Source organism: Hevea brasiliensis, chromosome 7 (genome assembly GCF_030052815.1).
Source record: "Hevea brasiliensis isolate MT/VB/25A 57/8 chromosome 7, ASM3005281v1, whole genome shotgun sequence".
In the NCBI taxonomy this organism is placed as follows: domain Eukaryota; kingdom Viridiplantae; phylum Streptophyta; class Magnoliopsida; order Malpighiales; family Euphorbiaceae; genus Hevea; species Hevea brasiliensis.
Window position 1 is genome coordinate 7430420 of NC_079499.1, and position 25742 is coordinate 7456161.

The window sequence follows — 25742 nt, forward strand, 5'->3', positions numbered from 1 at the left end:
CATGAAACTTTGGACAAGTGGAAGGAGCATAATATGAGAGCTAAGTGTTACATGCTTGCTTCCATGAGTAATGAGTTACAGAAGCAGCATGGAAACATACAGAGTGCAAGAGAGATCCTCCTTCACCTACAAGAGTTGTATGGTGAGCACAGCAGAAATGCTAGGTATGAGATATCTTGGCAGCTATTCCGCATGAGGATGTCTGAGGGACAGAATGTTAGAGATCATGTCTACAAGATGATTCGGCTGATTGAGCAGTTGGAACATCTTGACTTCCACATGGATTTCCAACTACTAACGGATTTGATCCTTCAGTCCCTTCCTGAGTCTTTTGGGAATTTTGTGACAAATTTCCATATGACTAAACAGGAATGCACCTTAGCTGGTTTACTCAACATGCTGGTTATTGCCCAAAAGAATATGCCAGGCAATAAAGGAAAAGAGGTAGCTTTGGTTGCATCTTCTTCTGCTGGAAAGTCCAACAAGAAAAAGGGCAATAAGAAAAAGAAACCTCAGATTCCTGGTCCTTCTAAGAAAATAGCTAAACAGAAAAGGAAGACTAAAGCTGATGAAGGCAAAGGAAAGTGTTTCCACTGCCAACAGGAAAGTGTTTCCACTGCCAACAAGAAAGTGTTTCCATTACCAGTAAGAAAGTGTTTCCACTGGCCAGAGTATAGCAATCTAAATGAATGCAATGCCATGGTGAAAACCAACTCAAGTTCAAAATATATTTGGCACTTAAGGTTATGTCATGTTGCAGAAGATAGGATTACAAAATTGGAGAAAATGGGGATTTTATCCTCATTGGGCTCTGAGCCTACTCCAACTTGTGAATCTTGCCTTCAAGGCAAAAATGACTAGATTACCCTTTGTTGGACAAGGGCTAAGAGCTGAAAATATTTTGGAACTAATACATAGTGATGTATGTGGTCCGTTTAAAGAAATGGCTAGAAGGGGTTTTCATTATTTTATTACCTTTACTGATGATAAATCAAGGTTTGGGTATTTGTATTTGATGAAATACAAACATGAATCTTTTGAAAAGTTCAAAGAATTTAAATCTGAAGTAGAAAATCAAACAGGAAAGAATATTAAAGCTCTTCGATCAGATCGTGGAGGTGAATATTTGAGTATCGAATTTGATGAATACTTGAGAGAGCATGGCATTGTTTCTCACCGACTCCTCCAGAACACCACAATGAATGGTGTATCGAAGGAGAAATTGTACCCTATTGGATATGGTACGTAGTATGATGAGCTATACTGATATGCCAATCTCCTTTTGGGGATTTGCATTAGAATCAGCTTTATATATTCTGAATAGGATTCCATCAAAATCAGTTTCTTCCACACCTTATGAGATATGGCATGGAAGAAAACCAAGTCTTAAGCATGTTAAGATTTGGGGTTGTCCACTTATATCAAAAGTCAACACTGATAAATTGGAGACCAGATCAGAAAGAGGTCGATTTGTTGGATATCCAAAAGATAGTTTTGGATATTATTTTTATTTGCCTACTTCACAAAAGGTTGTGATAAGTAGAGATGCCACATTTCTTGAACAACAGTTTGTTCAAGAAGGAGGCAAAGGAAGGCAAATAGAGTTAGAATTGGAGAATTCTGACCAACCAACAAATAAGATGGATATAGATCCATCTAGTCAACCTATACCCATTAATGAAACATCTAAAGCTGTTCCTCGTAGAACAACCAGGGTATCTCACCCACCAGTGAGATATGGTTTTCTTCATGAAGAAGAACAAGAGTTGTCTACTCATGAAGAAGTAGATCATGGAGATGATCCACTTACCTATGAAGAAGCTATATCAGATATAGACTCTTCAAAATGGATTGATGCTATGAAATCCGAGATTGATTCCATGTATAAGAATCAAGTTTGGGATCTTGTTGACCCACCTGAAGGTATTGTACCTATAAGGAACAAATGGGTTTTCAAGAAGAAAATTGGTTCTGATGGAAAGGTAGAGACCTATAAGGCAAGGCTAATAGCGAAAGGGTTTCGCCAAAGGCAAGGAATAGACTATGAGGAGACTTTCTCGCCTGTTGCCATGTTTAAATCAATTAGGATTTTATTAGCAATAGCTGCATACTATGGTTATGAGATTTGGCAGATGGATGTCAAAACAGCTTTTCTCAATGGATACATTGAAGAAAACATTTTCATGGAACAACCTAAGGGATTTGAATCCCAAGATGGTTCCAAGGTATGCAAGCTAAAGCGATCCATTTATGGGTTGAAACAAGCTTCGAGGAGTTGGAACATCCGTTTTGATGAAGCCATTAAATCTTTTGGTTTTATCAAAAATGAGGATGAGCCATGTGTATATAAGAAGGTTAGTGACAGTGCTATCACTTTCCTTGTCTTATATGTGGATGACATACTGTTGATGGGTAATGATACAGGTATGTTGACGACTATAAAGGTATGGTTGTCAAATACATTCTCCATGAAAGACTTAGGGGAGGCAACCTATATTCTTGGGATTCGCATCTATAGAGATAGAGCGAAAAGAATAATTGGTTTATCCCAAAGTCTATACTTGGAAAAGGTGTTAAAGAGGTTTAACATGCTTGATTCCAAGAGAGGATTGTTACCAGTGAGACATGGTATCCACCTTTCTAAAGAGATGTCTCCAAAGACACCTGAAGAAAGAGATAAGATGGCCAGGATTCCATATGCTTCGGCTATTGGAAGTTTAATGTATGCGATGTTGTGTACTAGGCCGGATATCGCATATGCTGTTAGTTTGACTAGCAGGTATCAATCCAATCCAGGTTTGGAACATCGATAGTCACAAGAATATCCTTAAGTACTTGAGAAGAACTAAGGATTTATTCTTGATTTATGGAGGTGGAGACTTGCAATTGGATGGTTATACTGATTCTGATTTCCAATCAGATATCGATGATAGAAAGTCTACCTCTGGATATGTGTTCATTTGTAATGGAGGTGCGATCGGTTGGAAGAGTTCCAAACAGAGCACATCGCAGATTCCACTCATCGAGGTCGAGTATATTCTTTGCATCGAGATCTTTGCAAAGGAAGCTGTTTGGATAAAGAAGTTCATGACAGAACTTACAGTAGTTCCTTCCATTGAGTCAGCAGTTCCATTACACTGTGACAACAATGGAGCAGTCATTACAGGCTAAGGAACTAAGGTCTCACCAAAATCCAAACACATAGAAAGGCACTACTACATTATCAGAGATATAGTTGTGCAAGGCGATATAGCCATGCAGAAAAATAACATCACCAAAAATCCAAATTGATCCATTCACTAAGCTTTTGTCACAAGTTCAGTTAGACCGGCATCTTGAGAAGATGGGTCTAAGGTATTGTAATGAATGGCTCTAGTGCTAGTGGGAGATTGTTAGTAGTATGCCCTAGAGCATATCATTTAGTATGTATTTTGTACATAATTTTATTAATAAAAGGCATTTCCACTTTTCCGTTTACATAATATATTTATGTGTAATAGAAAAGGTCCATTGATATTTTGTTAGAAATATTATTCTTAAGTTGTTAAGAATATGAGTGACAATATTTCTAGCACAAAGTATCATAAATAGGTTCACAATCGAGGATACTTCATAATAAGGACATGACTTATCCAGAAAGATTGTATTCATGTTTGTTACCAAGTTATTTATATGAGATATAAATAAGATGGAATGGTGAGTCTCATGCCATATAACAAACATGATAGGCACTTATAAATGATAAGTAGGCCGAACCAGTGACACTTATGACAAGCACATGGAGTTTACTCTTGTCAATGTTTTGTCATAAATCATATCGATGCATATAATCTTTAGACTGAGATAGCACAGCTTATCTTGTATATAGGTAGTTTGAGTTTGATCGCTTTCATACTTGTACTGTGTATGGGTATATGGGCATGTGTTGGCTCCTACTAGTTATATATAGAGGTAGGTGTTGATCAAGATGGAATCTGTTCCTCTAAGTAAATAGAGATAAAATCCTATGTTCATTTAATTGTTCTTGATGTTTCAAGTTCTGCCAGACAGATAGATTTATTCGTAAAAGAGTTTCGATGAGAAAATCTTTTAATCAAGAACTGGAATTAAAAGAGAACATAATATTCATAGCAAATGGAGTTTGACATAAACCATGACTCGGCTTGAGTTGGGATTTTGTAACAGAGAGATTCTAGTGCATGGTAACATATGATTATAGGTTCATTTAAGGTAAACCTTATTACTAATTGGGTGGCCATGGCATGCTATGCTAGGTGTTAACCATGGTCTATGAGGTTCATAAAATGATTTAGAGAAATCATTTATGGTAAGAAAGAGTTCGATGATATTAAGAGTTGATATCACGCCTCATTGCCAATGAGTGATGAGCCTAGTAAGTCACACACAGACACAAGTTATCACCTATTTAAATATGATTTAATTAATTAATTAAAGAGTTTAATTGATTAATTAAATAGATTTGGTTTGCAATTAAATTGCAAAGTCCCTAGCATGACTTGAAACCAAATCTAGATTATTGGATGTGTAGTATAAATTAAATTTATATTTAAAGTGTTTAAATATGAATTTAATTGATGAGAAATTAATTAATAGAGATTAATTAATTAATTTATATTTGATATAAATTAATTAGAAGAAGAAAATAATTATTTTGGGTTAAGAACTCAAAATTAAGACACAGGGCATTTTGGTCATTTCATTACAGACACGTGGCACCATGAGATGGTGACACATGGCATAACACATAAGCTTGCCAAATATCTTTTAATCATGTAAGATGATTAAAATCAAGATTAAATATAGGTTTGACACTTGGCACAATGTGATTGGGTCACTTAAACCTAGAGCTAATCAAAAGGTGACATGTGGCTAGGGTTTAATGTGTTAACCTAGCTATTTAAGTGTGGTTATGAAAAGAAAACATAACCAGCAGCCTCTCCTCTCAATTGTCACGCCACTTTGAGCCTCTCCAGCTATTTCTCTTCATCTCTCATCAATTCAAAGAAATTAGCCATCAATCTCTTGAATTAAGAACGCTAGAAATTGTTTCTAGTGTCCTGTTTACATCTCTAATCTCTTAAAAGGCAGAACTTGAATTTCTAATTAATAGAAAAGGCTTTAGAAGCTGTTCAAGGGCTGCCATAGGTGTTCTTGGTGTGGACAAGCTAGAGGGACAACATCCGTGTCCTCAAGACGCGAATCTCAAAGGCGCACATACTGCAAAGACATCAAGAGGTTAGTGTAATCGTTCTTGATTTAATCTAGGGTTCTAAAATTAATCTGATTAATTTTAAAATCTTAAATGGAAAATACAGATCCAAAAACATATTAAAAGAGTTTTAATATGTTGTTTATCATTGAAATCAAATAGATAAAAATAAATCTTGCATGGTGCATGTGACCCTAGGTGAAAATTTTTTGAATTCAATGGTATAAACTTGTGTTTTTCACGCTTCCGCTCCTTCAGAAAGAAAGAGAGATTTCCCGGAAGATAAAAGAGATGAAGCGTTCGGAACTGCTTCAGACACCCGGCCATGAATCTGGGGAGATACAAAGAGGCTCGCCACGACCTTCGGGACCGCAGATCACATAAGCTGTCCGATCTCCTCCTAGACGAGAAGAGCCACCTCCACTTCCTCCAGTTGCTCCAAGCACAGAAGGGGGTCCTTCTCAACCTTCTGCGAGGCCTCCTCCTCGTGGCGCTCAAGTGCTGATCGCTTCCCTAGAGAAGAACCGGACTGTTCGGGAGAACCCAGGTTTTGCCAAAGTCTTGGGGTCTTCCATCTGCCTTCGGGAGGATCGGGACCGACTGTCTCCGGACAATCTCGACGACATTCTGACCCGATCCATGAGTCTGAATGTAGAGTGCCTGGTGAACCAGCACATAGTCCGGGAAAAGGCTCACCGCCTGGGTAAGGAGGTCGAGAAGAAGAGTCAAGAAGTGGCATCCCTCCGATCCCAACTCTCATCCGCTCAAGATTACATATCTCAAATTGAGGGGCGTATGAAGTACTATGAGGATAAACTGGCCGAACAGGCTCATGTTCTGGCTGAAAGGGATCATGCTCTTGGAGAAGTCCAGGCGCTCCGGGCCAACGAAGCTGCTCAGGTTGCTCACCTTACTGAGGAGCTTAAGGCAAAAGATGAAGAGATGGTGACAGGGATAGCCGGTGCTTATGTGAACGCTCACAAGGATCTCTTGGCCGAGCTCCAGAAGCGTTACCCAGAGGAGGACTTCTCTTGGATGGCCGACCTGGCTCCCGGAGGCGAGGAGGAAAGCGAAGAGGAGGCCGAGGGTGAGAGAGAAAATGAGCAAAATGTAGATCAGGCTGGGGGATCAATGACTTGTACAAATGTTGGTATGAAATGAAATCGCTCTTTGTTCAATGATTGGATGTGATTGGAAAATCTCTGAATTGCCTAAGTATTTGATTGTCTGAGCATAGCAAAACAAGAACTAAATGCAATTATTAATCTAAGCGTAAGAGATCGGAAAGCACAATAAGCATGAGATCGGTAGGGAAGAAATGCTGAACGGGACTTGATTAAAATTGGAAATTTGACTTGAACACTTAAGATCGGAATCCTCATTAAACCGGACCAAAACCTTAGCTCTTAAACTTTTGAAAGGGAGATCGGCAATAAAACTGGTAAGAAAAGATCTAGTGTCAGTTCATTTCGTTTGTCAACAGAGATCAGGAATATACTTGACTGGTCAGGAGATTCGACAATGGGTTTGAGAGATCGGTGAGTGATTTAATAGACCGGTAAGGTCTTGACTGATGTGAGGACTTAGCATTGATTCAATTCCTTGTGAGGAGAGATCGAAAATGTGGTTATCTAGCACAAAGAGATTTAGTACTGGGGATCGGTTTCAGAGTTTATTAATTCTGGGGATCGACCAAAATATGGTGTCGACAGCAGCAGCCCACCGTACTAAGAGGAGAACCTTACAAACAAATAATTAATTTTAAGAAGTTAGTGCCTAGTATCTATGATGTAACTGATGATGCTTACTGGTTTTTAGACTCCTGCAAACAGGCAAGGGTGGAACTACAGTTAATTGACAGGAGATTAGTAGAGTGTGTGCAGCATATATTGGGCCAAGGCAGTGGATGACAGACTGCGTACTACCTCATATTGAGGGATTATATTTGACCTAGTTTGTGGAACTGTTCATCAACAGGTTTGTGTCAGAAAGCTTCAAAGACCAAAAGTAGTGGGCCTTTGAGGCCTTAAGGCAGAATGGCAGATCTGTAGATGAATATGCTACAGAATTTTTGGAACTGAGTAGGTATGCCCCCACAGCAGTGGTTACAGAAAGTATGAAGATAAAGAGGTTCCTAAAGGGGCTGGACAGGAAGTATGCAAACCTGACTATGATGTCTGATCAATCTTTTGATGTGGTAATTGATCGAGTCCAACATATTAAAATCAGCTATACAGAAGATGACAGTGGAAGGGCAAAGAAGAATAGAGCAGAGAGTTCTTCAGGTGTTCCCTACATGGGTACCATGGATAGTGGAGGCCAAGGTCATTACAGAGGAAGAAGTAGAAACAACAAAAAGGGTGGTTTTAAACACAGATCTCAAGGATTCAGATCAAGGTACGGATCCAACAGTGGTCACAGTTCGGGTTACAGCAGTTTTGGATCTGGTTTAGGATCCTCCTTGGCACCTTGCACATAGTGTGGAAGAGGACATTCAGGACCTTGTGGGTTTAGGAGTATGTTTCCGGTGTGGCCAGCAGGGTCACTTTACTAGAGAATGTCCCATGTTCACTGAGTCACAGATGGGGTCACAGGGTTCTGTTATAAATGTTCCTCGTCAATTGTATCCTGGCACTTCCAGTATGGCAGGCAGTCAGTTCAGTGGCCAACAGGGCCAAGGACAAGGAGGACGTGGATTTGGAGGCAGGTCAGGAGGTAGAAGTCAACTTTAGGTTTCTGCAATGCAGGGTAGGGGTCAAGCTCAAGTTTTCACCTTCACCCACCAGGATGCTCAGGCTTCCAATGCAGTTGTGGTAGGTATTCTTCTAGCCTGTTCCTATGAGGCTTATGTTTTGATAGATCCAGGTGCTATGCACTCATTTGTCTCCCCCATTTTTGCCAAGAGATTGGGTAGGAGCCCTACAACTTTAGAATGCCCCTTGTCTATAGCTACCACTCTTAGTGACAACATATATATGGATATGGTTTTTCCGGGTAGCCCCATGGTGGTGGATGGAAGAATCCTTCGAGCAGACTTGGTTCCCTTACTGGTAATGGATTTTGATATAATTTTGGGCATGGATTGGCTGGCAACTCATTATGCCACTGTAGACTGCTGGAATAAAAAGGTGATTTTCATATACCTGGTGTGGAAGAGTTTAGCTTTGATGGTGACAGAAGCGTGGCTCCATATAACTTGGTGTCAGTAATTAGTGCTAGAAAGATGTTGAGGCATGGGTGTCAGGGGTATTTGGCATTAGTGAGAGATAAGTCTGTAGAAGGTATTGACATTGAGAATGTTCCAGTTGTCAGATAATTTATGGATGTCTTCCCTAAGGAGCTTCCAGGGTTACCACCAGGAAGGGAAATAGAGTTTTGCATTGACATTGTGCCTGGTACAAACCCCATATCAATGCCGCCTTACAGGATGGCCCCAACAGAATTGAAGGAACTAAAGGAGCAACTACAAGAGCTTCTGGACAAGGGTTTTATCCGTTTAAGTACCTCCCCCTAAAGCGTTTCTGTTCTATTTGTGAGGAAGAAAGATGGCTCCTTAAGGTTATTTATTGATTATAGACAGCTGAATAAGGTGACTGTGAAGAATAAGTACCCACTTCCTCAGATTGATGATCTGTTTGATCAGCTCCAAGGGGCTAGATTCTTTTTCAAAATAGATCTACAGTCAGGCTACCATCAGTTGAGAATCAGGAATGAGGATTTGTCTAAGACAGCGTTCAGGATAAGATATGGCCATTATGAGTTCTTAGTGATGTCTTTTGGACCCACTAATGCACCAGCCGCCTTCATGGACTTGATGACCAGGGTGTTCAAGCTATTCCTGGACCGTTTTGTCATTGTATTCATAGATGATATTTTGGTATACTCTCAGATCGAGAAAGAACATGTGTGGCATTTGAGGATGGCGTTGCAGACTTTGAGAGAGCACCAACTATATGTCAAATTTTCAAAATGTGAATTTTGGCTAGAAAGCATCTCATTCTTGGGACACGTGGTTTCTAGTGAAGGCATTCAAGTAGATCTCAAGAATTGAGGCTAGGCCTACAACATTCACTGAGGTGCGAAGTTTTTTGAGCCTAGCTGGCTACTATAGGTGTTTTGTATAGAATTTCTCTAGGATAGCTGCTCCCCTAACTAAGTTAACTTGGAAGAATGTTCCGTTCATTTGGATAGATGATTGTGAGGAAAGCTTCCAAAAGCTTAAGGAATGTCTAACTACAGCCCCTGTATTGACATTACCAATGAGTGGTGAAGGATATACCGTGTACTGTGATGCCTCCAGAGTTAGTTTAGGGTGTGTTTTGATGCAACATGAGAAAGTAGCAGCTTATGCTTCAAGGCAGCTAAAGAGGCATGAGCAGAACTATCCCACCCATGATTTAGAAATAGCGGTTGTAGTCTTTGCATTAAAGATCTGGAGACACTACCTGTATGGTGAAGTATGCGAGATATACACTGACCATAAGAGTTTGAAGTATATCTTCCAATAAAGTGATTTAAACTTGAGGCAGAGGAGATGGATAGAACTTCTGAAGGACTATGATTATACCATCTAGTATCATCCTAGGAAGGCCAATGTAGTAGCAGATGCTCTGAGCAGAAAATCTTTTGACAGCTTGGCGCACGTATCAACAGTGAGGAGACCATTAATTTAGGAAGTACACAAGTTGATGGATCAAGGTCTGATCTTAAATATTTTAGATGAGGGGGTATTATTGGCCCATTTTTTAGTAAGACCAGACCTGTGAGATAGAATCAGAGTTTCTTAGCACAGGGACCCGCAATTAATGAAGATTATATAAAGAGTACAGCAGGGTCAAGGTTGTGAATTTGGATTTGCTAGTGATGACTCTCTTATGCAAGGTTCCAGGATATGTGTGCCCGACATGAACAACCTCAGGAATGAGATCATACAAGAGGCACACTATACACCCTACAGTGTCCACCCAGGCTCTACCAAGATGTACCATAATGTGAAGGATAGCTACTAGTAGAATGGCATGAAGAGGGAAATAGCAGACTTTGTGTCCAAGTGCTTGACTTGTCAGAAGGTAAAGTTTGAACACCAGAGGCCGTCAGAGAAGCTGCAAGAGCTCCCTATCCCAGAATGGAAGTGGAAAATGATCACTATGAATTTTGTAACTATGCTGCCTCGTACCAAAGAGGGATATGATTCGATATGGGTAATTGTAGATCGTCTGACTAAATCAACTCATTTCTTGTCTATGCGAGCCACCTATTCTGTTGCATAATACGCCAGGCTCTATGTTCGAGAAATAGTCAGATTGCATGGAGTTCCTGCTTCTATAATATCTGACAGAGGGCCCCAGTTCACTTCTAGATTTTGGAGAAAGCTGCAAGAGGCACTTAGCACGCAGTTAAACTTTAGTACCGCCTTTCACCCCCAGACAGACAGGCAGTCCAAAAGGACAATTCAGACATTGGAGGATATGCTTCGTATGTGTGTCCTGGTTTTCGGAGGTCAATGGGATGATTAGCTACTTTTGGTGAAGTTTGCCTACAATAACAATTATCATTCAAGTATCGGGATGGCACCCTATGAGGCACTGTATGGCAGAAAGTGTAGGTCTCCTTTATATTGGACGAAAATGTGAGAAGCAAAGGTGCATAATGTAGACCTAGTGCAATACACTTTTGAGATGGTTCCTTTGATCAGGGAACGATTGAAAACGGCTTTCAGCAGGCAGAAGAATTATGCAGATCCTAGATGGAGGGATGTAGAGTTTGTAGTAGGTGATTATGTATTCCTGAAGGTTTCTCCGATGAAGGGAGTTATGAGATTTAGAAAGAAGGGCAAGTTGGCACCTCGGTATATTGGACCTTTTGAGGTTACTGATAGAGTCTGAGCAGTTGCCTATCGGTTGGAGTTACCACCCAGCCTTTCTCATGTTCACCTTGTGTTTCACATCTCTATGCTCAGGAAATACATACCTGATCCTTCTTATGTGCTACATCAGGATACATTAGAGCTGAAAGAAGACTTGATGTTTGAGGAGCAGCCAGTAGCCATAGTGGACTACCAAGTGAGGCAACTAAGATCAAAACAGATCCCTATGGTTAAGGTTTTGTAGAGAAGCCAGTCAGTGGAAGAATGCACCTGGGAGTTAGAGCGGGACATGCGTAGCAAGTACCCTTATTTGTTCAATGTGTAATTTTGTTCTTTTATTCTGCCTTGTGTAAAAATTCGAGGACGAATTTTCTGTAAGGGGGAAGAATGTAACACCCCTAATTTTTAAATTAATTATTTTATAGGTAAATATTAATATTTTATTTTATTTAAATTTTGGAAATTTTTTTGAAATTTTTCGAATTTTAGAAATAGGGTTAGATTTTTTGAAAATGTGAAACTTAGATGATTTTTAAAAATTAATTTAAAGACCACGTGGCAAACTAAAAATATATTTAGACTCTATGAATTTTTTTGAGTTTTTTGAAATTTTTTTGAAAATTTTGGGCCCTGTTTTTTATCTCAGGGCAGAGTAAAAATTTAATTTCGGATATCCTGAATCAGACAGGCCAAATCGAACCGGATCGGGTCAGACCGGTCAAATCGAACAGGCCTTTTTATTTTCTTCTTCTCCTTCCCCGCGTTCGCCTGACTCCCTCTCTTCCCTCACCATTTTCTCTCTCCTCTCTCCTCCTTTTGCCAACCCACCGCCGCCCCTCCCTTCCCAGCTCGCCGGCGTGCCTCCAAGGACCCCTCCCCGCCCCCGGCCGATGCCCCAGCTGGCTGAAAAATCGCGCTAAACTCTCTCCCTTTGTGCACCCGACATTTTACCTTCCTGGGCCGATTCCGGTCGACCTGGCCACCGATTAGATCGAGTCTTGTCCCAAAATCTATCTACACCTCGAGAGCTTTCTATAGACATCAAGAACACCAAAATCCATCGAGCGGTTTGTCTAATTTTTATCCGAAAAGTTTTAGTCAATTTCGACTTTTGGGCTAGATTTCTCGTAAACCGTGAATCCCATAAAAAATCCGAGAGTACTAGAGAGCTCCCCTCGGCAAGAGCTTCGTGGCAATACCCATTTTGAATTTTTTTGACACCATTTTTCGATGGGTCCCACGAAACTTCGCAGTATTTTTTTGAGTACTAAATGAGCTTAATAAATTCCATAAAAATTATGTATTGACCCTCGTGTTGTGGGGTTCACGTAGGTATCTTCAATTCGAGGAAATTCAACTGTTGCTCAAGTCTGTAATTTCAGACAGGGCAACAGGCTACCAAAACTACCCTACCATTTTCAGACGTTTTGGACATGTCTCCAATGTCAGAATTGGCATAGGTAAACTTGAACATTACTTTTTCTTAATTATCTAGTGCTTGATTACGATAAAAAATCTATAAAATATTCGTGGTAGGTTAAAAAAATTATAATAATATTACTAAGGACCGCAAGACAAAATTTTAAAATTTTTAGAGCTCATTTGGGTAGTTTTTGCAAAAGAGGTAATTGTAGGGACTAAATTATAATTTTTCAAATTATGGCTGTTGACTATTTGGATGGACCCAGGAGGGGCCATGTGATGTGATTGAGTTGTGAATGTGCGACTTGTGGATATAGAAGTGTATTTTGAACCCTTTTGCAGGTTTGGTAAATCCTAGGTATAGGGGAGACTCTGCCGGATTTTCAGCACAACTTAGAGCGTCTTTGGTCCTTTCTAAACATGTATTGAGTCAAATATATTAAACAATTACAATAAAATTATTAGGTGAGTTGGGACAGCCTTCCTCCTCTGCCCAGCTGCCGCAGTGATCTCGATTCAAGTCTGTGAGTAAAATATTAATTTTAATTATAATTTCAATATTATTATATGTTTAGGCATGCCCATGCACCACTTATAAATATGTATATATGAAGTTAAATACCAGGCATATTTTATATTGCATTCTTAATTGATAAGGTGCCATGGATGTTGTTTATAGTAATTTGAAGCAGTGTGCGTGCGTTAGCGTGCTTGTGGTGTGTTGTAACACCCCAAAATTTTAAATTTTATTATTTTATGAGTATTATTGATATTTTAATTTTATTTAAATTTTAAGAAATTATTTGAGATTTTTCGGATTTTAAAAAATTGGATTCGATTTTCTGAAAATATAAACTTTGATGATTTTTAAAAATTAATTTAAAGACCATGTAGCAAAACTAAAAATATATTTGGGGTCTACGAATTTTTCTGAGTTTTCTGAAATTTTTTCGAAATTTTTGGACCTCGTTTTCGATCCCGAGGCAGAGTAAAAAATTCAAAATTTTGTATTTCGAATCGAACCGGACCGGATCGGACCGGTCGAATCGGACCGGTCTTCTTCTTTTTCTTCCTCCTCCCCGCGCGCGTCCGACCCCTCTCCCCTTTTCTCTCTTTTTCTCTCTCCTCCCTCCTCCCCTTGCCGCGCCGCCACCTCCCCTGCCACCCCAGCTCGCCGGCGCGCCGCCTCATCCCTCCCCCACGACCGGCCGCCTCCTGGAACGCCGGAAAATGGCGCCGAGTGGGCGGCCTTGTGCGCGACCGTTCGTCTTCGGCCAAAATCGGCGATCCGCCCTGTCGGACCGGGTCTTGTGTCTAAACTCATCTACTCGTCGAGAGCTTTCCATAGACACCAAGAACACCGAAATCCATCAAGAGGTTTATCCAATTTTTGCCCGGGAAGTTTTAGCCCATTTTGACTTTCGGGCTAGATTTCTCGCAAACCGTGAATCCCACGAGAAAACCGAGAGTACCAGAGCGCTCCACTCGTCGAGAGCTTCGCGGCAACATAAATTTTGAATTTTTCTGACACCGTTTTTTGGTGGATCCCACGGAACTTCGCAGTGTCTTTCCGAGCATTAAATGAGCTTAGAAAATTCTAAAAAATTTATGTACTAACCCCTGTGTTGTGGGCTTCGTGTAGGTATCCTCAGTTAGCGGAAATTCGACAGTTGATCGGTGCATGAATTTCCGGCGAATGCACTATTCTGGAAAAGTCTCCGAATTGGACCGAGGTTTTGGCTACCCCCCCATTGTCAGACGTCCCGAGCGCGTCCCAGAAGTCGGAATCAGCAAAGGTAAACCCGAACCTTGCTTTTTTGTAATTTTCTAGTGCTTAAATAGGATTAAAAAATCCATAAAATATTCGTGGTAGCTCAGAAAATTATGATTCTTTTTGCAATAGCCTAGTAATATTGCTAAGGACCGCGGGGCAAAGTTTTAGAATTTTTAGAGCTTATTTGGGCAGTTTTTGCAAAAATGATCAATTATAAGGACTAAATTGAAATTTTACATACTGTGATGGATGACTGATTTGATGGGCCCAGGAGGGGCTGTGTGATGTGATTGAATTGTAGATATATGGATTGTGGATTTAGAAGTGTGTTTTGAGCCCTTTTGCAGGTTGGGTAGGTCCTAGGTATAGGGGAGACTCTGCCGGATTTTCGGCACAACTTAGGACGTAGTTGGTCTTTTCTTGATTTGTATTGAGTCATTTGTATTAAATAATTGTAATGTAATTGTCAGATGAGCCGGGACAGCCTTCTTTCTCCGCCCAACCGCCACAGTGACTATTGTCAAGTCTGTGAGTAAAATATTAATTTTAATTGTAATTTTGATATTATTATATGTTCAAGCATGCCCATGCATCACTTATATGTATGTATCTATGTAGTTAAACTCTAGGCACGTTTTATGTTGCATTCATAACTGTGAAAGTGCCATTTATGTTGTTGTGGTAATTTGGAGCAGTGTGCGTGCGTTGGCATGCGTATGATGTGGTGTGGACTATTGATAGGACGGGTAAACACGGCTTGAGATCTTCGCTGGGACCCGGTCCTTCGGGGTAGACACGGCTTGAGTTCTTCGCTGGGACCCCGATTTGGTTATTAAGTGGAAGTCCGAGCTGAGTTCTTCACTGGCACAGGTTGGATTTAAGAGAGTCAGATAGGGATCGGCTCCATATATATTATGATTGATATTACTGGGTGCGTGAGTGCTCCAAATTACCTTTTTGATGTTATGATGTGAAATTATTGCTGGTGTTGCATTCCACTCTATAGGGTGCATTAGTTTTAGATAGTTATAGAGATTATGGTTAAAATTGATATTTTACTCTCTGAGTCGAACGCTCACTCCTGTTCAATATTTTTTCAGGCTACAGAAGGATTTTATTGTGGTTAACCTGCTTTTCTCCTTCGTAGGTTGTTTATCAATATTTGTGTAATTTTATTTACTCCTAGAATTTTCGCATGTGTTAGAAGTATTTATTTGATTTTGGTCTGTAATATTATTACCATATTGGACCTGTAAACGTATAATGATATGCATGTTTGATGGATTGGATGAGGGAGCCGAGCTCCCATATGTTTTTATGATGATATGAGTATGTGGAGGGTGAGCTGAGCTCCCCGATTGAGTATTTACTGGGTTTACAGGTTGGGTGAGTCAAAAACTCCCCGTTGGTAGGTCCATTTTATGGCCGGACTCTGTCCGGTTGATTTCTTGAAATTGGGCCCAAATGGGCCTTAGAGTTGGGTTAATGAATAGTTAGGCTTACTACGGGCCTTGGGAGCTTTAGGCTGGCCTAGGTCCTAGTGCCGGTCCGGCCCATAGGTTGGGTCGTGACATGTGTGGTATTGGATATGGATAGGACGGGTAGACGCGGCTTGAGAGACACTCGCTGGGACCTGGTCCTTTATGGATAAGTTAGGGTAGGCATGCCTCTAGATGATCTCGCTGGCCCCCGCATTTGGTTTATCAAGCGAAAGTCCGGCTTGAGAGACACTCGCTGGTAGAGGTTGGATTAAGAGAGCTGTATAGGGGATCAGCTCCCATATATGTACTGTTTGAACATTATTGGGTGTGTGAGCGCTTCAAATTGCCTTTTTGCTGTTATGATGTGATGTGCATGAAAATTTCGATGGTGTTGCATTCCACTCCTTTGGATGCATTAGCTCTAGATAGCTATAGAAATTGTAGTTAAAATTAATATTTTACTCTCTCTGAGTCGAACGCCTACTTCTGTTTACCTTATTTTTTCAGGCTACAGGAGGATTACTTGTTGTGACTAACCTGCTCCTCTTCTTCGCAGGTCAATTAGTAATATCTAATGTATTTTGTACAATTTAGCCAAAATTTTAGACTCCGCATATGTTAGAAGTATTTTAATTAATTTGGGACTATAATATAATATTATGTTGAATTTGTAAGAACATTAAATGCATGTATATGTGAGTGTAATTGGATTGGATGAGAGAACTGAGCTCCCATTTGATTTGTGACATGATGAGTATGTGGAGCGTGAGCTGAGCTCCCCAAATTGTTATATATTGTGTTTACAGGTCAGGCGAGTTAAAAACTCCCCGTTGTATGGTCCATATTATGGCCGGACTCTGTCCGGTTGAATTCTTGAAATTGAGTTTAAAATGGACCTTAAGATTGGATTAAGGAATAGTTAGGCTTACTACGAATCTCAAGTTCTAGTGCCAGTCCGGCCCATAGGTTGGGTCATGACAATTTTAATGATAAAATGTAAAATTTTTAAAAAATAAAAATTAGGAATAAACGAAATTGATATTTTTGTTAATATATATTGTGACTTTTTTGTTATTAAGATTTGAAAATTTTATTTAGAATTTTACATGCTATGGTTTATTAAATTGTTGTATATTTTTATATTTATATTAAATATATTGAAAATAAAATAAATTTCATAAATTATTAGTTGTAATTACAAGCAAAACAAAATGTATTTATAATTAGAATATCTAAAAAATATTTTAATTATTCATTAAATATAAATAAAGATAATTTAATTATTGTCCTAAATATCACAGAAAATAATATTTAATTAGAAATTGAAATAGTTTTAAACTACTTTTGATTTCTATTTTAAGGAATAATTTAAAATAAATATTTATATATTTATTTATTAAGCAAATAGATATAAAATAAATAAATATAAAATAAAAAGTTCTAAAAAACCCCATATGCATAATCATCCTTGAAGAATTAAAAGAAATTTTTTTACAAGAGACAAAAGAGAAGAAAAAAAAATCTGATATAAAAACAATAGAGAACTGTAAAAATGTTACCATCAGCTTTTTGTACTTTTAAAATTTGTATTTTAAAGAGAAGGTAGCATTTAACTTAAATATGCATTTGAAGGTTGTTCAGATAGCTCGAGAATAAATTATCTGAATTTCAAATATTTCAATAATTGGATGTATATTTAAGAAAATGCAATTTCAAATGACGTTTTTATCAAGTGCTCTAATAGTAACACACATTGATAATACTATATTGACTGATTTTTGAAACAAATATTATTTTTATGAATAGTTTCAATATTTACAATAGAGTTGTACATGGCTTTTAAAAAATTATTTAAATAATTAATTCATACTCATAAATTAGGTCAAATACCCACTTAATTTGTTATCTAAATTAAATATAATTTTTAAATAAATATATAAATATATTATTTTCAACAAGAAAAAAATATTATTAATAAAATATTATATTTTTTGAAAATAAAAGATACTAATATAATAAGTTAGATTAGAATTAATTAGGAATAATAATAGGTAAAGTAATCATAAAAATTAGCATATTCCAATTGACACCCAATTAATATATTCAATACTTAAATCTATTCCAAATTTAGTTAAAATTTATTATAAACTACTTAGAATAGTTTAAACCCAATTATTATTATTATTATTATTATTAAAATAATACTCAAAACATTAATTTTATATATTGTAATTAATAATTATATAAAATATATTTTATTGATAATTTATATTTTAAAAGTTTTTTTAATTTTATAAAATATTTAATTTTTTTAATTAAAATATAATATATGAACATTTTTAAATATTATTATAAAAAATATATAATTTATAATTAATTAATTATCTATTTAAACAACTAACAAATATTAAAATATATAAAACTCAAACTTAATCAAACCACATTATTTTTTAAACTTTAATTCATATTAAATTTAATTATATAATATTTAAATATATTTTAATAAGATTTAATTGAACCGATTATTTGAAAATATTCAATTTGTTGTCATTTTTAGAATTAATTTTTACATTTGAAGTTAAGAAAAATATTATTTTAATTATAAAATTTAAATAATTAAATAATTTGAAAATTATATCTTAATACTATATTATTAGAAAATAAATATATATATATATATATATATATATATATATATATATATATTTTTTTTTTTTTGGGATTTGGGACGATCCCAAGAGCCTCGGTTGTCGGTAGAAACTCTTTTGGCATTTTCCTTTTCAAACGGAGGGAAAAGAAAGAAAATAAGTAAATAACCCTTTTGTTTTTTCCTCTCAATTTTATGCCCGCCAAGCATAGTGAACAAATAACAATAGAAAGAAGAAGCGGTGGGACTGGGGCTGAAATGCGGCTCCAGTTTTCTAAAAATTTCTGAAAACTTGGGGGGCCCTCCCTGGAACTGGCAGCTGCAGAAGCCTTCTAGCTGTCTGCAAACATGGCCTTCTTCAGAATCCCATGTGGCTTTATTGGATTTTATTTTCCCACTCTCACTTCTTTCCTCTGTCTCTAGAAAACAAGGGAAAGATAAGGGAGAGATAAGGGATCCAATGCCCTCTGTTTTCTCATGCGTCTCCTTCTTCTTCCTCTTAGTTGGGTGTCTGGTTACTGGTTCTTTGGCAGATGACCCTTATGTCTTTTTTGATTGGACTGTCTCTTACCTTACTGGATATTCTCTGGGAGTTAAGCAGCAGGTTCTCTCTCTTTTCTTAACTGCAATTCTGTTTGCTTTTTCAACTGTTACTTCTTGTCTTCTTCTCTATTAACTCTTTCAGATTTCAAGAAACTCTTTTTCCTGACTATAATTATAGTTTTTGTATTAAACTTTTTCAATAATAATGGATGATTTCTCATAATTACATGCTTGTTACTTCTTTTTCCCTTTTGTTTCTTATTACTGCCTAGCTAGTCTGGTGTTTGAATTGCATAATTCCGTCTGAAAGCAATTAGAAACTTTCCAGTTGGTGCGTGATTATGAGTTATGTCATCTGAAGCCAACTATTTGAATCATTATACCAGGTGATTGGTATTAATGGGCTATTTCCTGGACCTATTCTTAATGTCACTACAAATTGGAACGTGATTGTCAATGTCAAGAATGAACTTGATGAGCCACTGCTTCTTACATGGTATAGGATGTGCTTTACTACAATGTTAGAACATAATCTGGCAATGAATTTATTAATATTTATGTTGTTTACCTTGGTGTAGGAATGGCGTACAGAATAGGAAAAACTCCTGGCAAGATGGTGTTTTGGGGACTAATTGTCCGATTCCTGCTGGTTGGAATTGGACGTATCAGTTTCAGGTCAAAGATCAGATAGGAAGTTTCTTTTACTTCCCTTCCCTCAACTTCCAGAGAGCAGCAGGTGGATATGGAGGAATTATCATAAACAATAGGGACGTCATTCCTTTACCATTTGCTGTGCCTGACGGAGATATTATTGTTTTTATCAGTGACTGGTATACAAAGAGTCATAAGGTCTGTACAAATCGTGTTTGGCTTATTGCTTTTGGTGAACACCTGGCTGCTTTAGTTGGTTTATGCGGTTGACCAATGTTTACGGGTAAACAGGAACTAAGGAAACATGTTGAAAAGGGAGATGACGTAGGAGTTCCTGATGGTATCCTCATTAATGGGTTTGGTCCTTACAGATATGATGAGGCACTTGTCCAAGAAGGCATTACTTATCAGATAATAAATGTTGAACCTGGTAAGTTCCCGAGATGTGTATCCTAGGTTCAGTTTACTATTATATCTTTTTTTAGAATTAGAATCTTGCTTGGAGGGAATGATTTTATAATTATAAATTCGAAAAATTTTCAAAAAATTTCCATTAAGTAGGCATATGGTAAAGGAGGTTTGGTTGTCTCATGGGTTTCAAATGATATTTGCATATAATGCTAGCAATCGATCATTAGAGTTATGGTCAAAAGTTGATTGTGCTATCTTATCATTGCCCCCAATCTGGAAGATAGTTTCATTGACACGTGCAATGTAAAGAACAAGATGGAAACATTTGAATATGTCATTGGGAGTCTTGGTAATCCTATCTGTCTTGCGTAGTGTTTGATACAAGTGTGCCTTGATTTTTACAGCATTGGCGTTGAGTTTTTGTCACTTCCACATGAGTTCTTTCATTCATCAAATTTTGTGAAAATCTTTCATTCAGTTCTTTTATCATGTCATCTGAGCTTCTTACCTGCTAGAATGCCCTTTTTTTGTACTGGCTTCTTCCAGTGGAAAGGGCTATATGCTTTCAAATGATATGGAGAACATTTAAATTAATTCCAGTTAAATGAACATTTAAATTAGTTCCAGTTAAATGAGATGTCCATGCGTGGTCCAAAACATTGATAAAATGTATAAGATACCTTCTCTCTCCCTTTAAAACCTGTGCAAACTTGAAAATTAGCAAGGTTTACTTCCTTTGAGTGATGACAAAAATAAAGGGTCCAAAGCCTGCAGGAATTCTTTGGGGAGCAATACACTCTTAACTATCGAAATTTTTTCCCCTTCTCTAATTTATGGAGTGTAATTTGAGCCAGGTAATTGACATTTTGGTTAATATGCTCTGACAACATTCTATATTACTCTTCCTGCTTTTTTTTTTTTTTTTTGGATAGCTAGATGGTTTACTTTTCATCTTAAACAGGAAAGACATATCGTCTCCGGGTGCACAATGTTGGTATCTCAACCAGCTTGAATTTCAGAATACAAAATCATAACTTGCTTCTTGTAGAGACTGAAGGATCATACACTGTTCAGCAAAACTATGAAAACATGGACATTCATGTGGGTCAGTCATATTCATTCTTGGTTACAATGGATCAAAATGCTAGCAGTGATTACTATATTGTTGCCAGTCCCAGATATGTAAATTCATCTGCTTGGACTAAAGCTGCTGGAGTTGCTATCTTGCACTATTCCAATTCTCAGGGACCTGCTTCAGGGTCTCTTCCTGACCCTCCTAATGAACAAGATATATATTTCTCAATGAATCAAGCAAGATCCATAAGGTTGTAGCTAATATATATCTCTTTGGTTCAATATTGAAGATACCTTTACCTATCATTTTGAGTTATTAAAAAGATTGCTATACCCCTTACCAGAATGCTGATTAATTAATAATCTGAGTCGAGTTCGTCTTTCAAGCTGCTTAGTTACAAGTTTTGTAGAAAGGGAGAACTGATGTAACATTAAAACCAGAAATCCTATTGTTTGCTCTTATATCTAGTTCAATTTCCCTGAAGATCATATGCAAATAACTGCTTTTGATATTCGTGGATGGTAGGCTGATTTTTCTCAGATTTTTGTGATGCTGTTGCATTTTCAGATGGAATGTCTCAGCTGGTGCTGCTCGTCCAAATCCACAGGGGTCTTTCAAATATGGTGATATTACTGTGACAGATGTATATGTGATTCTCAATAGACCTGCTGAGCTTATTGATGGGAAGTGGCGTACTACCCTTAATGGCATTTCATACTTACCACCTCCCACACCCCTGATGCTTGCTCAGAAATACAACATTTCAGGTGTCTACAAGCTTGACTTCCCAAATAGACCAATGAACAGACCTCCAAAATTTGATACATCTCTAATTAATGGCACTTTCAAAGGTTTTATGGAAATAATCTTTCAGAATAATGATACCACTGTCCAGAGCTACCATATGGATGGATATGCATTTTTTGTTGTGGGGTGAGCTTTCCAGTTTGATATGTTTTTCATCTCTATTCCTAAATAATGGAATTTAGAAATTAGAAATGAAATTGTGCAATTTCTTTGTCTTCATTGTAGTATGGACTTTGGAGTGTGGACAGAGAATAGCAGAGGGACATACAACAAATGGGATGGTGTTGCTCGCTGCACTATACAGGTAAGTTTTCTTTCAACCTACATTCTAAATGCCTTGAGGTCATTGCTGATTTTTTTTTTTCCTGGAAAGGCACAAGAGGATGATGACATCTGAATGTATTTTGTGGAAAACAAAACTAGAGATCACTCCTCAAACATTATGGGAAAAAGCTGTGTTTCTCTACTAAGAGATTAACCTTGGAGGATTATGTGCTGTATAAATGTCAAATTGCATGATAGACACTGCATAGTGTATATGAGAAACCAACTCTATAGTGATGGTAGATACTTTAATGGTGTATTTTCTTCAGAATGTAATTGGTAATTGGTAACTTAAATTCTGTTGTAAAGTAGACATGGTGTGTCTTCTGAGAAAATGTCAAATCTTTGCTTTGTATGCATGCTTACTGATGTGCAAATCTCACCCTCAAAATCACTCAAACAAAGAATTTAACGCACTTCTCTACTTTGTGAGCTCGGCCAACCAACTACTCATGTATATATATATATTAAACTTTATAATTGAAATTCTACTAAACTTCCTAAATTAATTATACTTCCTTATCCTAATTCCAATTAGACTTGGACTTTAACACTTATCATTTATTTGAAAGAAATTAGAAGGGAAAGTTTCATGTTTTCAAAATAGGTCAATTATTTTCACTGCAGATTTGTGGAAGTGAGAGGGAAAGGATTAAAAAAAATTTCTGTGCACTGGCTTTTCCTATTACTGCCCTTGCTATTTGCTATGGGTATGAAGACAGTTACAGGAAATGCATTATGATTCACACAGAAAGGAATTTAGCCCCATCAGTTTTATAATAACTTCTTATTCTCCTTTGATTACAGGTCTTTCCTGGAGCTTGGACTGCCATCTTAGTTTCTCTTGACAATGCTGGCATTTGGAATCTCCGAGCAGAAAATCTCAACTCATGGTATCTGGGCCAGGAGGTTTATATGAGTGTTGTAAATCCAGAGATCGACACATCTGAGGTTTCTTTGCCTGATAATGCCATATATTGTGGCCTATTATCATCCTTACAGAAGTAAGATTTCAGAAGCAGAACTGTTGTAGATCACTCTTGTTAACGTACTCTTAAAGATGATTTTCAGTCGAAGCCCACATTTTTTATTTTGATTCTGGCTGAAGTTTTACCTCCAATTGATTAAATTATTTTCTACAAATCTTTGGAATATCTTACTAGGTACTTGAGACTTTGCAACATATGGAATCATGCATTACTGTTTGAACTTTGGTTTGTCAATACTCCGTTACAATTCCTTCCTTTTCCTCTTTTTTCGCAGGGACCAGGCTCAGAGATTCAAGTTTTCAAGTGCACCAACACTTCAGAGTGTGAGTAGAGCAGTTCTTCTTGCATTAGCCGCAACATTGTACGCAAGTTTTATCAGGTAACAGGCATGGATATAGGTGAATGTAAAAAGGGTACAATCTGTTCCACAGGAAATGAAACATCTGCTGAAAGCAGCAAAGGATATATTGTTGGAACCAAAGACTTGTATCATAGAAAATAACATTCTATTAATTGTATTGTTGTATCATATTTGATTCTGTAATTCAAGTGGTTAATTTGCAAATTGGTGAGTGAAGTGTAAGATCTCCATTTTCAGTGGTTCCCAAAACTGTAGAAATTCAACTTAGTTAAAGGTCGGTTATATGGATTATTTTGTCATTCAGCTTTTTTAAATATTAAGTCTGCATCAATATTCAGAATGTTGGGTAAGGGTATAATTTAGTAAAATGGAGAAAGTAAATTAAAGATCAGCTACTAGCACAATATGATTTTTCTCTATTCAAGTCATTTCTCTGAATAGAATATTAATAAATTATCAATTAATATGATTCTTCTCTATTGAGATGATTTATTTTAATTGTCTATATTTATAATTTTTTCATAAAAAAATTATACTGTATTTATTTTATGATTCTCATTAAAAAATTATCAAATTTTTTATAAAAAAAATAAATAAAAATTGAACTAGAACTATAAAAATAATAGTATCATAGATTACTATTAGAAAATAATAAAATATACTTAAATTTACATTAAAAATTGAATACTGAATAAATTAATTGTTATAATAAGTAAACTACATTCAGTTTTGTAACTTGAACTGCTCAAGTTTAGTCTAAATTCAAGTAGCTTGAAAATAACTTGGCTTCAGGAATAAATATTAACACAGGCCTCGTGCCATGGCTTCGCTATGTTTAGCATGCGTACAGAACAAAAATTGAGCTCCAGTTTAATCAGATCATAATTGATTCGATTAAATTTGAGATCAGAATGATCAACAGTTCACGTGTTTGAATCAAATTGAAATCATCTTGGGGAGTATCAGTCCCCAGCCCCTCCTCTTGAACCAGACTAAATTAGAATTGAAAGTTCGGACTAATGATCTGATCCGGTTCGATTCTCTTGAAAAAATAAATTCAAAATATTTCAATCATTGACTACATCGAATAACAATAGAACCCAAAATCGAAATCACAATCGAAGCCTTCAATTTCAAATCATTTTTGAACCAAATTCATCCGATTCATGTAATTCATAAAATTAATTAGTAAATCTTATGTCTAATTAATTATAGTAGTATATAATAATTATATTGAATAAATTTCTAATTTATTAATTATTTAAAATTTTAAATAAGGGTTTGTATTATTGGATTATGATTAAAAAAATAATTAAATTTGATTATTTTAATAAAAGATAATTTAGTTAGTGATTTGGTTCATTTTATTTTTAATAAATATTATAATATTATTTATAAATATAAAACTCAACTCAACTAAGCCTTTATCCCAAAAATTTAGGGTCGACTATATGGATTCGCTTTCTCCACTCTAAACGATTTTGGGTTAAATCCTCAGAAATTTGTAATACTTCTAGGTCATGTTGTATTACTCTCCTCCTAGTCAATTTAGGTCTACCCCTTTTTCTTTTTCTATCCTCTAACCTAATGTGCTCTACTTGTCTAACTAGAGCCTCCGTATGTCTACGCTTCACATGACCAAACCACCTCAATCTCCCTTCTCTCAACTTATCCTCAATTGGTACCACTCCTACCTTTTCTCTAATACTCTCATTACGAACTTTATCTAGTCTAGTATGGCCACTCATCCACCTTAACATTCTCATCTCTGCAACTCTTATCTTAGACGCATACGACTCCTTCAATGCCCAACACTCACTACCATATAACAAAGCCGGTCGTATGGCTGTACGGTAAAATTTTCCTTTTAACTTATTGGGAATCTTGCGATCACATAAAACTCCCGTGGCACGTCTCCACTTCAACCATCCGGCTTTAATCCTATGACTAACATCCTCCTCACATCCCCCATCTACTTGAAGGACTGAGCCAAGATATTTAAAGTGATTACTTTGGGATAGTACCACTCCATCCAAACTAACTCCTTCCCTATCGCCAGTTTGGCCTTCACTAAACTTGCAATGCATGTATTCTGTCTTCGTTCTACTTAACTTAAAGCCCTTTGACTCTAGAGTACTTCTCCAAAGCTTTAGCTTTCTAT

General features: G+C 37.0%; 1 protein-coding gene across 4 annotated transcripts; it reads left to right on the plus strand.

Moving 5' to 3' along the window:
- Positions 1-18639: 18639 nt before the first annotated feature.
- On the plus strand, positions 18640-23785 carry LOC110663858 (monocopper oxidase-like protein SKU5). Of its 4 annotated transcripts, XM_058149936.1 has the most exons (9): positions 18644-19024; positions 19350-19459; positions 19542-19812; positions 19906-20044; positions 20987-21350; positions 21668-22033; positions 22133-22211; positions 23039-23235; positions 23495-23785. In XM_058149936.1, the coding sequence occupies exons 1-9, from the start codon at positions 18881-18883 to the stop codon at positions 23601-23603; spliced, it is 1779 nt and encodes a 592-aa protein (XP_058005919.1). In that variant the 5' UTR covers positions 18644-18880; the 3' UTR covers positions 23604-23785. The 4 variants fall into 4 exon arrangements, with proteins under 4 accessions (XP_058005920.1, XP_058005922.1, XP_058005919.1 ...); XM_058149937.1 differs by lacking the exons at positions 23039-23235; positions 23495-23785 and adding an exon at positions 22859-23032 and having other exon boundaries at positions 18640-19024; XM_058149939.1 differs by lacking the exons at positions 23039-23235; positions 23495-23785 and adding an exon at positions 22281-22596 and having other exon boundaries at positions 18642-19024.
- Positions 23786-25742: the final 1957 nt, after the last annotated feature.

Bases quoted from the DNA above. Each gene is read 5' to 3' on its own strand.
- LOC110663858 (XM_058149936.1), top strand. From the start codon at position 18,881: ATGCCCTCTGTTTTCTCATGCGTCTCCTTCTTCTTCCTCTTAGTTGGG. The intron at 20,045-20,986 runs GTAAGTTCCCGA...CATCTTAAACAG, and splicing joins GATAATAAATGTTGAACCTG to GAAAGACATATCGTCTCCGG. The intron at 22,212-23,038 runs GTAAGTTTTCTT...CTTTGATTACAG, and splicing joins TTGCTCGCTGCACTATACAG to GTCTTTCCTGGAGCTTGGAC.